The sequence below is a fragment of the Limulus polyphemus genome, unplaced genomic scaffold, assembly GCF_000517525.1.
Source record: "Limulus polyphemus unplaced genomic scaffold, Limulus_polyphemus-2.1.2 Scaffold530, whole genome shotgun sequence".
Classification (NCBI taxonomy): Eukaryota; Metazoa; Arthropoda; class Merostomata; order Xiphosura; family Limulidae; genus Limulus; species Limulus polyphemus.
In genome coordinates, this window is record NW_013666140.1 from 32,977 (window position 1) to 50,521 (window position 17,545).

A 17,545-nucleotide genomic window follows, 5' to 3' on the forward strand; every position below is an offset into this window, starting at 1 on the left:
ATAAATTACAATTCACCTGTAAAAACAGAATTTGAGGATTATTCGCTGCTTTTTGACAATTTCTTAAAAAAATTTGGAACAAAAATAATGAATCGTTTAAAAGTATTATATTCAAATAAGTAGAATAGCTGTATCATAATTCAATGTTCATAATCCTGGGTATAAGGCATATAATCCTAGTTAATATAATACAACCATGTAAAAACGATAAAAGATATATTTCAACCAGACGAAAGTAATTGAAGTTTCCTTACGAATAAGTAACTACATGTGATAATACACAGTTTTGATGTTAGAAAACGATCACACAAAAACAAAACTATTGAATTATTTATAACATTTAGAAAATACAATTCAGTAACAAAAGAATATTCATTGATATAGCCTAAAATACACAAATTGTCCAAATTAGACCTATTGTCTCTAACACAAGATACATATGATTATAAATTATACGGTTTTTGGTTAAATATTTGGGACGTTACATTTCTAATAAAATAAACAACTTACAGTTAATAACAATGTCTATTTCTAAGTTATGACGTAGATGTTTTTGTACGCCAATATTCCTTTAGAAGAGACTTTACAATGAACAGGTAACCTACTATATCTGAACGAAGGAACAATAAGATTTCCGGAAATTATTACTTATTTATTATTCCATACAAATATACATGATTAAACTTATGGAAAGGCAATGGATCAAACTTAGCCCCATCTATAGCCATTATGAAAATCAATGGTTAGAAATTATCCATCCAATGCTTCCGGAGATATGTTGGTAATACATCTGTCACTAATAATTCTTCACACGAGTTTAGACAATTAAAAAAATCGACAGAAATCTAAGATTTACCGCGGAACATCAGCTTGTTTTCCTTGATACATTGACACACAATAAAAATTAGTTTGAATGTAAAGAGAGTATCATAAGAATAGTTTACAGGTTTGTATTTTAATAATCACTTTCCGAGTTACTTAAAGTAAATCTAGTTAAAATATTAATTCATCGTACCTATAAAATATTAATGTTTCAATGTAAAAATGGTTTCCCCAATCATATGATAGCATCACACATGATAATTTACACAAGTTTAATTATATTGAACACCTATTATTTGATATTCCAAAACAAAAATCTATAATATAACCCCATACGGAGAACATATCTTCAATATAAACAATTAAAGTGATTAAATCATTTAATAGGCTTGTATGCACTTAAATGTTTCTGTAACCAGATGATCAGAAACACGGACAATGGATCATGCAGATTTAAGACAATAAATCTAAGTTTGTGAGTATAATACTGTCATACATACAGTATGTTTAAAATTTTTGCTAGAGTATCTAATGAGAAGAGTTTATGTATAAAAGAAATGTTGATTGACAGATAAAAACAAAAGCTGAATGACATGGGTTCAGCAACAAGATTATTAATAATGACATAATAATTATGTAGAAGTGTCGGTGAACAGGGGGTGTTTTTCATTGTGGGTCTAGTATTTCATAATTGATTCATGTAGTTAGAATGTGTATGTTTTTATTAAATTTTTAAAGAACTGGAGAGTCACATAGAGCAATTTATTAATGCAAAATCTGAAAATACAAATATTACAGTAGCTTCACAACTTATCTCAGTTTCTTCTACTGTGTTAATATTTTCATACATGCACAAAAATTACAATTTTTCCTCAGTGGAATAATTTGTTAATTAACACCACTTTTCATTTGCAGTTCTTCTGAATAATGTAGTGAGTGAAATTGTGGATAGAATTACTAGAAGACAATCTCCTGAAGATGTTTAATTTATTCTAGGATGGACTACCAGAAAATGGAATCCAATAAATTCAATTTCCAGCAAATACTATTGCAAAACAAACGACATACTGATACATGATACGAGTCAGACAAGAAAATATTAGAAATTTTACAAAATTCACATTAAATGATGGGTACAAGAGCCTTGAGACATCAACTGAAATTCAGTGTTTCTCAACAAATGCAAACAATTACCAAGAGAATAATGTAGAGCTTCTCTTCATTTAAAATACAAAAAACATAATATTCATAGTGTAATATCATAAAGAAGTCACATCTTCTTCCTTTTACATATGAACCTTTTCATAACCTGACCTGTTCATTTTAGTGTCTACACATACACATGGTCTAAACAAGGCATTATTATGAAATAATATCTATTACCAGTGTACCAACTATATATACAAGTTTTATATAACATTTATTTTAACATGGAACTATAAAATACCATCAGCTAATTTCTTTCTTTTTTTGGAAGTGTGAAATGTCTTGTTATTTTTGGTTCTGATATTAGAAAACCATTCAAATTCCTCATACATAAAATATCCTTTAAAAATCCAACTGTACAAAAAATATTTGTCATTTGGTACCTAAGCCACTTTATGTCTGCCAATATAATGTAGACTTTTGTTTTATCACTAGGTGCTTCTTTTGAGAATCACCTGACAATTTTCATTCAAACAAACCCATTGGTAAGGAGAGAAATAAACAGATCTGCTGATGCAAATCATTAAACAGTTCTAAAAATACTACATAAAGAAACAAGTATGTAAGTGTGACTTTCTCTAATAAATCAGCAAACATATCAAAGCTGTTAATAGTACCACAGATAAACAACATCTTCTGACTCTTAAATGACAATAAGAAATCTTTGACATCACCAGAACTTCTGCTGAAGGATACCCATGAGAGGGAATGGTTTGGACTGAGCAATTTAGAAAATACCTAATATATCTTCAGTGTAGAATGCTAGTATTGTTGCGTGCCCTTAATTTTGTGGCAAAAACAGGTGATTTAGGATTAGTTAAACCTCTCTCACTAGGCCTGATGATAACTGTATTGAACTGCCTTACTGGCTGTGCTTTGTGAACTGCTTCAGCACGTGTGCGAGCTATAGCCTTCTTCTCTTCCTTTTCCTCCTGCTCTCTTTTCTTCTGAAGTTTTGCAGCCAATTCTGTCTCCCGTTGATGCTTCCAAACTTCAAATTTTTCTCTCTCTTCAGCTCTTTGCTCAGTGTGTAGGTTTATTTCTTCACACTCTATGGTGTAGAATACAAATGCATTTTATATTATATATATATGGATTGATTTTTCACCTTTATTACCACATGCTTTCATAATTTACAAATGCTGAACTACAAAAATCTAAGAGAAACTTCTGAAAATAATACTACTAATTCAATTATCTTAACAATATTCTAGTTATGATCTACAAACACAGAAAATTTTATATAGTTGATCATCACTTTAAACATCATCATTTATCAATGTCCACTTGGCAACTTTAAACAGCTTATCAGTTTTAATAGTACACTAAATACTTCATATTTTGAGCAGTTTAGATAACTTCATCCATCAATATGTACCCATTTTTTAAATGATTTATAAGAGATTACATGAACTCATTTGCTAGTTTTCTCTCTTTCTAATCAGTTTCAATAACCATTAGTATTTAATCAATTTTTTAACGTTTAAGTCACAATTCAAGTATCCATTTCCTAGTCTCCTCTCTTATTTAACCTGTTTCGTACAGTTTTAACTTTTGTTGCAATAAGCACATATGTCCCCTCCTCTAGAGCACTGTCATAGAATTTTAAATTTTATACAAATATAAACAAAAGGTTATTCCCTTTGAAGCTACCCAAAGTTTACCAGTTTCAGATATTAGTAATGAAATATTAAAAATGTGAGAATATTTTTGGATCTAAAAATAAACCTGGCACTGGAAGAGTTATTTATCTATAAAAATGGCAGCAAAAACTAAATAACCTCATCTGTCAACACTTTCAATTTTAGTGTATTACATTTGAAACTCACCAATTGGTGCTTTTTCTGCCTTTACTGGTACAAAAGGTTCCCTGTGAAGTACTTCTGCAGGTCTGGCTTTAAACATTGCTAGTTCTCTTTGCCTCTTTAACTCTTCTTCCATCTAAAATGATGTTTGAAAAAACTAATTTTTGTATGACTACAGTTCATTTGTTTAGTTTTTCATTCTTTTTGGTTAACAAGGAGAAACAATAGTCTGTGATTATCTTGCTAAATGTTAATAAGTCATTGTTCATCATTTATGTAGTATTTCACTTACTTAAAAACTGTTCATCTTTAAGATTTATTATCAACAAGATAGGCTGTCTATTAATATATATACAAGTTAATTTAACATTTTATTTCAAACAAAGTTTGAAGCAAAACAAAATCTAATAATCAATAATTAGCATATTGCTGTAACAGTAAATTCAGATATTAAAAGTGAGGATTGTCTTTTTGTAGTAAATATTTCATTTCTTGGATTTATTGTAACCCTCACTCAAGATTTGTTAGAACAAGAATTTTGTTACATATGAATCATAATTATGTAAACTAGCTGACAAGATTTCACACAAACTATTACATCAGTTTTAGTTTGTCTGAAGTGAATGATTCTGTTCAAGTCACACAGAAATACTATCATCTTAATTAGCAAAACATAATGTCACCAGCTTAATGTTCTTCTTTCATCTGGATTTAAAACAAAAGTAATTTTTTTTTATTTGTCAAATTAACCCTTTCTGAGACCAAATGGTATCATCAATACCCTTTTTTTTACTTTTCATGGTGAAAATGCTTAACCAAGTGGCTTGTTTGTTTTGAATTTTGTGGAAAGCTACACGAAGTTTATCTGCGCTAGCCGTCCCTAATTTAGCAGCGTAAGACTGGAGGGAAGGCAGCTAGTCATCACCACCCACTGCCAACTCTTGGGCTACTCTTTTACCAACGAATAGTGGGATTGACCATCATTTATAACACCCCACAGCTGAAAGGGCAAGTATGTTTGGTATGATGGGGATTCGAAACTTTGACCCTAGATAGCGAGTCGAGCGCCCTAACCAAGTTGCATTTAAATTAGTAAAAACTTAGCAAATAGTATCTCCTCATGCCTTTAAAAAATTCATGCAACTTAATTATGTATTTCTATCATTTTTAAGATTGATAAGTTTCCAAATTGTTTATGAGAGTTAAAAAAAATTAAAATATTCCTTTAGTCTTAGAATTTATTTCTTAATTGTTAATCGAAAAGTTAATCTATATACGTAGTCAATTTTCAAGTTAATTGATATTCATTCACATATTTCTATTGATGCTTTATTTATTTTATGCAAAGCTACATAAGGATTATCTGCGTTAGTCAACACCACCCACTACCAGACAGTGAGATTTTGACTGTCAGTCTGACAATGCACTCCCAATCCCAAAGTATGGAACACACACTACAATTTTTTTTGGTAGTAATAAGATGTGAGCCATGGAACCTTCACTCCAATCTGAAATGCTATCCACTGGGCCACACATAGAACCCAACTAACAGATGACCACTTCTGACTATAAATCACAATAAATCAGTGCAAATCTCACAAAGATTTATCTATAACCCATTACAACTTCATCTTTCAAAACTGTATCAACATTACCTTTGCTAGACTAGGTACTGTAATTTTTGCTAACTATAGTTTTGGTCAAGATCAGATTATGTTTAATCAATATAGTTTCTTCTTAATAAACAAATAAGTTCTGTTATTTGCACATTATTTAAATACAATAAACTTAACAACTGGATATATCAAACAAGGATTTGAGTCACTGGAGCATTTAATCACCACCTACTTTAATTGCTAAAAATATCTTGGAATATAAGAAAGTTTCTGTAGCTTTTAAACTTGTATAATTTCACACAAAAGCATTTTTAAGAAAAAAAAACACCATAAGTAACTATACAAATTTCTATATCTGTGGTTTGTTCTTCTAAACTTCCCATTATATTCCTTTGTCTACCTCCACAAGAGCTCAAACTAGTCAATTTCTTGAGAAACCACAGGTTAATTCTTAAATCACTTCATTTTATCTACAGTGACAAAAAAGTTTATAATCTACTCTATCAAACATTCCAAGTTAAATGATGCCTATAGCTATTTACAAAGCTGGCCTTAATAACTGGTTAGACAACATGCTGTGACATCGTAAGTAGTTGGTAACAAAAGGCTGTAGTAATAAGAGAACTAATTGCCAATACACTGTCCAACGTCAGGGGTAAAACCGTAGAAAGGACATGTCTAAAATGGTGTAGGAGCTCATAGTTGTAATGACGGCACAACAGTAAAATGTGGGCTATCGTGACTTGAGTGTCACAAAGGCTACATATTGGTGGGTCAGTACCAGATAAAAGAAAACAATGACTTAAAAACATGTGACCAATGCGTAGCCTAGCCAGGACAACTTCCTCCTTTCAATCCTTATGGAAATAAGACGGCCAAAGAACAACAGAAGGTTTCATCTGGAAAAGCTTGTTATGACGTTGCTCACCCTAATTGATTGCCAACTGGTATGAAGACAAGCCGTCATTACAGGTGTCCATATAGGGCACAGGCATGGCTGTGACGGCACCAGAGCAGACAGACTTTTCCACCACAACAAGCACATGGCATAGAACCACATCGAGATGCTTCGACTGACCAAACCACTGACACTGGAAACATCTGAGAGGGTTGGGAATATACGGCTGTACTTGACAGCAGCAGGTGGATATAGCAATGTAAACATCAAAATAAGAACATTGGTAGGCAGCATAATTCCTTCTTTATGAGTGGAGATACGTCGCACTGCAGAAACTCCTTGGTTAAAGAAACCAGCAAGTATCTCGGACTTGGGGATGTTCTTCAAATTTCTCAATGGCCTTCAAATTCAAGAGGCGTTCACTGTGTTTTGGTGTAGAAGTTTCCAACAAGATGTCCCCAGAATGTAGTTTCTTCACTGATTTTGGAGAGCCAGCAAGCCCCTCTAATCCCTTCTGAATAAAAAAAGGAAGACATTTGCCCTAAAAGTTTTTCTGACAAAGAATGCAGGATGAAGAAATGAGGTAAAGGTGCAGAATGGGGTGGTAACTGCTGTTTAGTCTTCAAGACATTAATCGTTTACCAATTAGCTTGTTTTTTTATGATTATATTTTTTTGAGGTTTTGGGGGATCCATAATGAAAGATAAAGATTCATTGACCACTGACCCATGGAGTCCTACGGGAGGATGCACTACAATGCCAAACAAGGATACTGCAGCAATGCCAGGGTTTTGTGAGCACTATACCCAAACACCAGCATCAGACATAATGTCCACAATTCCCATTGAGAACACCTAACACTGGTACTCAGTTGACCTTAGCCCAACAGAACCACCCGATTGATCCTGGGGAAGGGGGCACCTGTCTACAGTAATTCAAGGCCAAGGTGGTGTGTTGCAGTGCCCCAGATACCACTCAACCACCAGGACCCTCTCTTCCCCTGGCCTCATATACAGTGTTAGGTAGAGAAAATAAATAAAATATAGTTTTATCGAAAAAAAACTTTTAGTATTCATTTAGAAGGTTCTAGAGGTTATGAAAATGAAAACCTAAAGATGTCAAAAGTTTTTCTTCTCCTTAACGTCAAATCACCTAGCACTTGGACTGACTCAATAAAGGCTTCATAACTTCAGATAAATCTTTAATAAAAACATTTGAATAAAAAATATGTGATATTTTATGTACAAAAAACTTGTAACATTTATTAAAAGTTTGCCAGATTTGGTGAAGATATACTGCATTAAAAGTTAGAGTATATACAGTTTCATAATGTTTACATGGTCAGTCAAAATGACCAAAACCATGTACAGAGCATTAAAGTGGATGACTTAGTTTTTATGCCAAGGTTTTTTAACACCAGATCAACCACTATAAACAAGATTTAAAAAGAGCATGTAGCAGAATCAGTTCAAAAGTAGTAAACAGTTTTTGTTACTGATAATCTGTAAAGGAAACATTAGAAGAACCTTGATACAGGGAACAGTAAAGACCATTAAATATAAAATATTCTCAGTTACAGACAAACTGTGTATGCAAAATGTAAACAGTGTGCAACTTAAAGCTAGTATATACAAAAATGTTTCATTTGAACAACCTGTATAGATATTCAAAATTCATGTAGCATGAACAATTACAAGTTATTGAAAACATATATTCCTGGCAAGGTATATGAAACCTATCACTGTTTAAAAGTTAATATTATTAATGAAGCATACTGAAAATTACATTGTTGGGTAATGCTTAAGAAAATGTTTACGTAAATCCACTCTGTTAACATGTTTTGTGTATAAAAATCAAGGGGCTAAAAACTCAAGTACATTGAATAACATGTTTTAAACAAATAGTCAGTATGCAACATTTACAGGCTACATGAACTGTTTACAGTTCATGAAAATACTGAAGGTATAGTATATGTAAAATACTTATGGTAAGAAATCATCCCAAAAAATTGTGCTACTGTTTACATATTAAATTTCTTTTAACATAGGAAAAAAAACCCAGAAATCCTAGTATATAAGATATAAAAAAAAAAGATTCATCATTCTTTTTAATTAATAAATCCTCCAACTGATCAGTGATTATATTTCTACCCAGTTTCTTTTGTCATGGGTATTATATTCAGTAAATCTTATGTACTGTTACAATGAATAAAATAAACATATCAGTCTTTACAAAGACTCAAGTTTTAAGAATGACGCTTTCTTCATCTTTTTTTTTTAATTTGTCACAAATGTTTTTACCCTTTTCTGCCATCTTGCAGCTCGTTCCTCTCCTCGCTGATCTATCAGTAGTGAGAATGGTTCAGGCTTGGTAATAACTTTCTTTGTAATGGGTTGAAAATGACTCGTAGAGGAAGATGGAAATGGTTGGGCTTTAAATTCTCGGATCTACAAAACAAAATATAAGGTAGAATTCTCTACAACAACCTGATGTCTACCATGGACTAAAAAGACCATTGCTTGTTATATTCACTTCCTTTACATAACATGAAAAACCTTTTACTAAATAAATTTAAAGAAAAATATAAACGTCACCACAAAGACTCTAACAAATGGTTATTAATACAATCAAGGACATCACAATAAGAATTCTAATATTTTACACTTCATTTTCCATTAAGATTAGACAAATAAAGTCATACATGAAGTATATTATGTGTATTCACCGTTAGCTGAACAAATAGGAAACACTTCAAAATAAAGCATCATATATTCATATTACTGACATTTATCAGTTTTAGTAGACCAAGTTAAACTGGGGAACAATAAGATAATACTTCTACACACAATATTTTTTTTTTATGAACCCTTTGTTAATCCCTTTGAATTATAACATTATACCAAGTAAAAGTTAAATTCATAGAATTTAAACAAAATGAATATAAGGTAAAATATGGTAAAAGCAGAAATGGACAAATCTGTAAACACACTTTCTTTTCCTTCTCCAGCTCCTCCTTAATTTTCTCTTCCTTTCGAGCCCAACGTTCTTTATCTCTTGTTTCAAAACTAAAAGGTTCAGCTAGTGTGATCTTCTTCTGAAGCTTAGGTCGGAATGGGATGCCAATATGTGGTACTGGATTAGACCTTAACATTGATAAAGATTGACTTCCTTCCTGAAAAAGAAAACATCAACAAAAACTTGCATCATTCTTTTTAATTAATAAAACCTCCAACTGATCAGTGATTATATTTCTACCTAGTTTCATTTGTCATGGGTATTATATTCAGTAAATCTTATGTACTGTTACAATGAATAAAATAAACATATCAGTAGATATTTAGTTTTAAAAATTCATGGGCATACAACTACTAGAGTTCTACCACACATCACAAACTAATATATCTTTCCATTTAAAACAATGTTTAATTATTGTGCACCCAAGTATTTAACAACAGGATTAGTATGTTAGCTACATTGAGAACTTCTTAACTAGTATCCTAACAGTTGTGCTCTTGTAAATACATTATAATAATAAAAAACATTTACACTGATCAGTACACACAACACACTGATTAAACAATGTGATCGCATTTCTATAACAAATCAAATAAAAAACCTCATGAGTAGTATCTTCTCCTTTCTTCCAGAGTTGAGATCTTCCTTTTAGAGCAAAAGCTGGAGATTTTGGTAGGGTAAGCTGAAATTCCTCTCTTTCTTTTAGACCCTGCAATATAAAGATCACTCTTTAAATCTCATTACCACTAAATCAATAGACATTAAAACTTTACTAAGGTATTTCATTTACTTAAGATTTTTAAGATTTGTTAATAATTATGACATCAAAATCCATTACAATATTTGGTAGAAAACAAACTTTGCTGCAATAAATTTTAAATAAAGGACAAGAACAAATTAAATGTTACAAAATTTTACTCTACTAGTTTAAATCATACCAGAGGATTGGTCTTGCTTGGGATTTTAGCACATAGGAGAACACAATGAGTAGCAGTAATAATGATTTAAATGTAAAAAAAAAATAGCAAAGAACTCAGGATATATTCCTGTTCATCATAATATGTACAAGTTACTTACTGTGGATTCTACGTTCGTTCCAACTGTTTTGACAGAAAAGTGGGATTCCAATTTTTCATAAATTAAAAAGTCCATTTTTTGTAATAAAATTATTAACCTTTCAAACAAGTGAGAATGTTTTATAGCAAAGCCACATCAGGCTATCCACTGTATCAGGGGAACCTTTCAAACAAGTTAATGTAAAAAAAAACTTAGCATCATATTAATGTTAAATACTGGATGTTTGGAATTTTTTGGCACAAAGCAACTAGGCTATTTGCGCCAAACAACCAATAAAAATGCCACAAGTAATACACAATAAAATGTAAAAAGAAAACATGTTAAAAGCTAAACAATGTCCAAAAATTATGTAAAAAACTAAATAAAAGTAAAAAGGTCAATGGCCCACAAAAAACACAATCAACTCGGACAGTGTCACCATTGTCGACGACCCCATCCAACATCAGGGATAAACCCGTTAGAAAATATATGTCAAAAATGGTGCCACCACTCACATTTGTAACAGCACAAGAGTAAAACATGGGCAATTGTGATGAGTGTCACAAAGGTCACACATTGGTGGATCAGTCCAACATAAAAGAAAATGACGGGTTAAAAAACTGTGTCCAATGTGCCGCCTAGCCAAAACAACTTCCTCCAATTAGTACAAAGTAAACCGATTTATTTAAAAATAATGAAGGAAAACTTAAATTTTTCTTACTCTAATTAGTGATTTCTAATTGTAAATTAAAATAATTTGCACCTTTTGAGAGAAAAGATAATGCTGATATTGTTCTAGAATGAGCATTTTTATCAATTTGTTTTTTGTATTACTCTCTTTACTTCCTTCAGAGACCTCCTAAAACTATTAAATTTGAGGATCCATTCAATTATAGATGATTTTTCAGCTAAATCTGCAGCCTAGAAGACTTCCTTCTGAAAATGAATTATCCTTGCAAAGCCTTTTTTCTTTCTCTCATTCAGTTCTATTAAGTCCTGGTCATAGCTCTTTTGTTTGTCTGGTGCCTTTCAAGTTTTCACTGAGCCTGCAAATACTGCTTGTACTTTTGCCTCAAAACTTTTGCATAAAATATTATACTTGGAGTGTTATGTCATGACAGCAGAAGTCACACAATGCTGGAAGCATGCGTGCTGGAGTTTCTCAAAGGATCATGAATTTTCCTGGCAACTCTAATTTGTTTGAGGCACCCTCTTTTTTAGTATATAAGCCTGGCGAGAAAAACCAGCACGATTGAAGAGATATAGATAGATTGAAGATAGAGATAATTGAGTCAAGCGAACAGTAGGCACCGTAAGTAAAGTGTGTGAATCACTGTGATTTATAGCGTGTGTTATAACGAAGTTCCTCGGTAAGAATTTATACTGGAAATTAACATATGAGCAGATACGTAACAGTTACTTTTACTATACCTCCAGCTTTAGCTATGGCACCTTGAATTATTGTTTGCAATGTTTAGATGTTCTTGTTTGCAGCAGTCAAATCTTTATTGAATCAAAAGCCTCTCTCAACAGTAGCCTTTCAATGGGACAGAAGCAACACCAGCTGTACTACAGATCATAGTTCTAAACATTTCTCATTTCATTCCAGTTGTTCATCAAAATATTTATCCAATTTCACCTTCCTATTATTATATCTTGATTCTGTCCTTCAGGAAGTTCTTGAATTGTGTCCTGGACATGATCGAATTTCTGTTTTAGAAAACATTTAAACTTTACAAAATGTCAAAGTCCCTTCAACATCCTATAGACTCCTCTGTCCCTTGGCCATTTCTGATGGTTTAAAGAAAGTATAATTTCACACCACACTCAGTCTAATGGGAGATTTACAAAGTACCTTCTTCAATAAGTGATCCGCACATTTCCTATACACAATTCTAAATATGACCGTCTCATTGACTTTTCTTTTTTTGCTAATGGTGCTTAGAGTACTTTGTCAGCTAAAAAGCCAACAATGACTTTGTACAATTAAATAAATCTTTATCCTTGACTCCATACTTTGCAAGTATAACCGTGTCCTTTCATGATACATGTAGCATTTTTATTCAGTAATCATAGGTTCAACTGTTTAGTACTTTTTAAAATATCAGCCCCTTATTATTGTCCACAAAAAAGCACTTTACAACATACCTCATCAGTAACCTCAAATTTTTGGCATTTTGAAGTGACAAATTTCTTTCCTCCTGAATCTTTTTTTACAAATACCATTATATCAAGTAAAACTATCCTAATTCTTTGTTACTAAAGTAATGTTTTCTATCCAACGATGGGCATAAAACTTTAGAACATGTTGAAAATATCATCCCATCAACCAGGTGAATCCTTATATATTCAGAAGAAAGCTTGTAAACTTTTTCTGGATATCAACTAATGGCAATAAAGCCAGCTCAGAAAGTATTGTGTATTTAATGTAAAACACAAGGTTCATATTGGGTCCATCTACTGAGATATGCACCAAATTCTCCAAATCAAACTAATCTGTCAGCATATTAAAATGTGACAAGTAAACTACTGCTTGCCCCATGAAAACTGAATCAATGTAACAGGCAGTGACCTTACTTGTTGAATTATCCAGGTACCATATATGTTTGTCCATTTGTTTCATTCACAAAATTTCTTTTAAAAATACAAAGAGACAAAAATACAAAGACAGTTTTAGTTTTTGCATATCCTTTTTAAAAGGTAGTAATGAAAATATGTGGCAAGCCTATGAATGACCAATAGTTATAGTTTCCATATTATAACTTTAATACAGTAGGTATCTTTACAAAATTTGGCAGATTTTCAGAAAACATTACACAAAGTCTGTACAAGTCTTTTGTACACAAAAAATCAGATTTTTTAATGAAGTATTTTCACTAAAAATTTGTCTGTGAACATATATATATAGTATTTTTTTACTAGTCCAAGTGCAAAGTGATTTCTACATTAAGATTTAAAATACTTTTCTTTGTCTCAAATTTCAAATGTTCTTTTTTCAGTGGAACTTTATATCTTATCTGTTATTTTTTTTCACTCTAGCTCCTTACAAGTTTGGTCAATTTGACTGACCTCATAACCAGCAAAAAACATATCTAAATTACCTTTTTTTCTTTCTAGAATGACTTCAAATTGTACCATGAAACCACTTTGTTTATACTAAATAGCTTTAAACTCATAACAATATATTTGTACTTAAATTTTATTGACATTTGAACCATATTTAACTATTATTCATGCCATTATAAGTTGTAAATCACTTGGCAAACTTACAGTTCACATTACACAATCAAATTACATTACGCACGAGCTACCTGAGAGCATACCCCATGAAAAATTATTATTATACTATTATTATTTATTTCATCTAATCTAATCTTAACTAACCTAAACACTTTTCTAGAGTTACATTTTAGTTATTCATATAGTACCAAACAAAGAATACACATGAAAAACAACAAATAAAGTACTTACCTGGGTCTTCTATTTTTCTTATTGCTGATGACACTTGACCCTACTTTTTTTATACTAATGGTAATTCTGCACTGTATAATTTTTTATTTAAGTTAATAATGCACCGATAAACACAGAATAATAACATTTTCTGGCCATTCTAACAATGCAACAAGAGCCATTAAAATTTCACCTAAGCTTGTTGATGCATTTCCCATGGGAATATAGCTTGAACTGAAAATGTAATTGACATATGAGAACTTTAGCTTTTTATTGGTTATAGGTTATATGGTATTGAACATCAGAAAGAACTATTGGCAATTTCTGAAAGATAATATGTGATAGGTGGGTGTGGCAAAAGGGGTCTAATTGTCTATTTCATGGCTCTGTAACTATATAAGATTGAAAGCTATATAAATTATGCTTTGCCTGAGCAATGGCAATATTATAATAAGTAATTTACATTAAATTTCGTACTTCTTGAAAGGGTGGTATATAAATTAGAGAGAACGCCTAGAGACAAAATGTCAATTATCCAACTAGGGTAAATTCAGAATTTTTTTTAAATATTGCCTTATAAAAATAAGAACTTAAAACTTGTACACTATTAAAATATGGATTATTAGCTACCTTTTTCTGCCATATTTATTGGTAGACCATGAAAAGAAAGTAGTTTACTTAAATTTTGAATGTAACTAATTAAAACTTTCTGACACGCTCAGAAAAAGATGCTCGAGGAGAAAGGGTTAAATAAAAGTCAATTATCAAGACAAATGATCAATAGTTAAACTAAAATGAGCTTGTAAAATAAAACGATTAAAAGCAATTAACTGTACAAAAATGAAACACTGGTAAGTAATGGGTTAATAACAAGCAATAAAACCTTATACTTTTCTTCTAATCACTGTGCTTTGATTGGAGCTAAGCGTTTCTAGCATGTATCCAAAACCACATAATATTTATTAAACAAATTTCAACTTGCCAATAAGATAAAAAGTCAATTTGTACCTGATTGACTATGGAGCTTACATCACGACAACAAATCAACACTTAGCACATACTTCAAGTAGGTACGTGAAGTGTAAAAATCCTAAATTTTCTATAACTTTTTTTGTAATAAATTTTAGCATAACATTAGTTTTCAGTTAATATTCCTTTACATACACTACATCATAAATGTTTTTGTTATTATTAAAGTTACAGAAAAAGAATATGAAATATTTACCACTGTTCCTTCCAATATTTTTCTTGGAAGAGGCTGGGCATGAAACTCGTATTTTGGTTCTTCAATGTGGGGTCGATTTTTTTCCCTCAAGTAGTAGCGTGCCTCAGTCTGTAGCTGGAAACCCTCAGGTTTTGTGGACTTTTTGGTCTCCACCTTACTAACACCTGACACTGGCTGTGTAAATAGCTTGGAGTTCACTGGTCTTGCTTTAAATTTATACCTGATAAGGAAATAAGTTTATGTTATCAGGTTTCCCATCATTTTCTCTAAAATATTTTCTAAAAGGACAAGGTGCTTCGATAATAATGCTATTAAGAACAAGAACATTAAACGAAATTCATAACTGATATTACAGCATAGGAAATCTCAGTATAACCCAATTCATGGATTTTAAAGGGAAAATAATGGAAGTTAACATTATCCTTACCTGAAAATATCTTTCAGATAGATACCTACCTTTCTGCAACACTAAGAGCTATCACCTGACATGCAACCACTGTGGAATTTCCTGTGCAAATCACAAGCCTTCAACAACTTTCCACCCCTACACGTGTCTATGCATGTTGCACCAGCTGATCACTTAAACATTGATATGTTTTAGCCCTCCACTAATAGGAAGACAACACAACTTCTATGTCCAGTAATCTTCTTGAGCACTAGCACATGATCAAAGGCTCATTCTTGACAAAACAAAGAAAATGCACTTGAAGTGGAAAGGAAGGATGGGAAGATGATGCAGAGAAGTAGATATTTTTTTTCTGAAATACATTTTCAGATACGGAAAATGTTAACTTCAGAAATACTACCTACCTCTGCACTACTAAAAGCTAGAACCTCACATTGAAAATGATGGATGAGCCAATGTAGACCAATTACAAAATAAGCTCCTTCTTAACAAGGGGCAGAAAGGAAAAGCCCATGGGTTGCAACTTTCACGAGGCTGGGGGTTGCATAGTGTAGCAGAGAATACTCTTCACCCAACCTGTAGATGCACATAAGACAAGAGGATGTCCTTGCCAAGGAGATCTCAGCAACAAAGAAGAAACGTATGAAGGGATATGGCTAAAGAAAAAAAGTGCAACAACGAAAAAAAGAGAAGGGTACAAGAATCCACTGAAAACCCCTCAGGAGAACAGTGGATAGCCTCAGAAAGGAGGTGGATGGAAGAGAGAGAATAGGTAACATATCTAGGAAATCATGTCCAAAAAAGCCAAGAGAAGAATGAAAGAAATCCAGAGGGGTAGCACTGGACAATGCAGCAAAGGCTGTCCAAATCCTCTTTGTTAAGACCAGAAATTCCCGGAAATGGGAGATCCAGCTAAGGTTCTGAAATGTAGCAGACTGCAAGATAGTTTACAACTTCTAATACACCATGGCTGAAACCTCCTCTGCAAAAAATGGAGCCCAAAGCCATAGAAGTAGTAATTGGTGGATCAGTAGTAGCTGGATCCATGAGAGAAGGAAGGTATCGTAGTAAAATTGTGGAAATGAAAAAGAAAATATTCCACAAACATATGACAACAAACTAAATGTTATCAAAACAAATTAGAATTAACTGAAAATGCACACTGGAATGCCAAATCAAGCAGCGATGATAGAGCTATACAGTATAGAAGGACCCAGCTGCACTTGGAAGGTGTGTCACACTCCTATTGGTAGAGGGTAGGTAGGTAGGGAGCATCAAGGCAAGTGGCAAGCAAAAATTGTGCATACAGAGGGCATCATAAGTTGAGAAAGGCTATTATGTGATAGGAGGTAAGGTATCGTATCAGAATTAATCATTTTTAAAAGAAATATTAATATACTAATTTTTTTTTCAATTATACTCACTTTTTCATTTCCTCTTCTTCTAATTCTTCCTTTTGGGCTTGGCTTATTGCTGTAACTGGACGATGACGTGCGACACATTGTAACTTAGGAGTATGTGGTATAGTAGTGCGCAAGAGTGGTTTGGTTTGAGCCTCTGTATAAAAAACAAATCACATCAACTTATATCATTAAAACTACATTTATCAATTTAAAAAGTTTGTGCCTTACAAATAAAAAAACAAAAGAATAAAATTGTTTTATTACTTCACCATGTGTTACGGAAATTAGAAATATGGAAAGTCATATTTTTAACAACACAAAAATCATGGATATAGTGTCTTTCATTAAACAAGAATTTTCTGTTTCACAACATTATGTTGTGTCTTTCAAAGATAATGTCTATAAAAATGTTAAACATGAGAAATTTTAACACAGCTTTGACAACTTATTTTGTAATATCTAAAAGCTACTCCAGAAAATAAAATGAAGTTTTAGCACTAGCCTGAAGAATCAGAAAGTGGGAGTTTATCTTGAAAGAAGAAAATAAAAAATGAAATCTAAAATAATAAACAGAAAACTTAATGTGAGCAAAATAATACAACTAGATACAAGCCCTTTTGGTATGCATTGATGAGACCTCTTT

The 17,545-nt window shown here is 32.1% G+C and overlaps 1 protein-coding gene across 1 annotated transcript in view; it reads right to left on the bottom strand.

Annotated features, from left to right (window-relative positions):
• Positions 1-1,726: 1,726 nt before the first annotated feature.
• The window catches only part of LOC111085652 (targeting protein for Xklp2-like), a 44,837-nt gene continuing 29,018 nt past the window's right edge, over positions 1,727-17,545 (bottom strand). The window contains exons 8-14 of the mRNA XM_022385252.1: positions 16,924-17,056; positions 15,094-15,313; positions 9,964-10,071; positions 9,337-9,519; positions 8,648-8,794; positions 3,858-3,969; positions 1,727-3,079 (exon numbers count right to left, since the gene is read on the bottom strand). Coding sequence (XP_022240960.1) covers positions 2,778-3,079; positions 3,858-3,969; positions 8,648-8,794; positions 9,337-9,519; positions 9,964-10,071; positions 15,094-15,313; positions 16,924-17,056 — 1,205 coding nt within the window. The 3' untranslated portion in view covers positions 1,727-2,777. The remainder of the gene's footprint in view (positions 3,080-3,857; positions 3,970-8,647; positions 8,795-9,336; positions 9,520-9,963; positions 10,072-15,093; positions 15,314-16,923; positions 17,057-17,545) is intronic.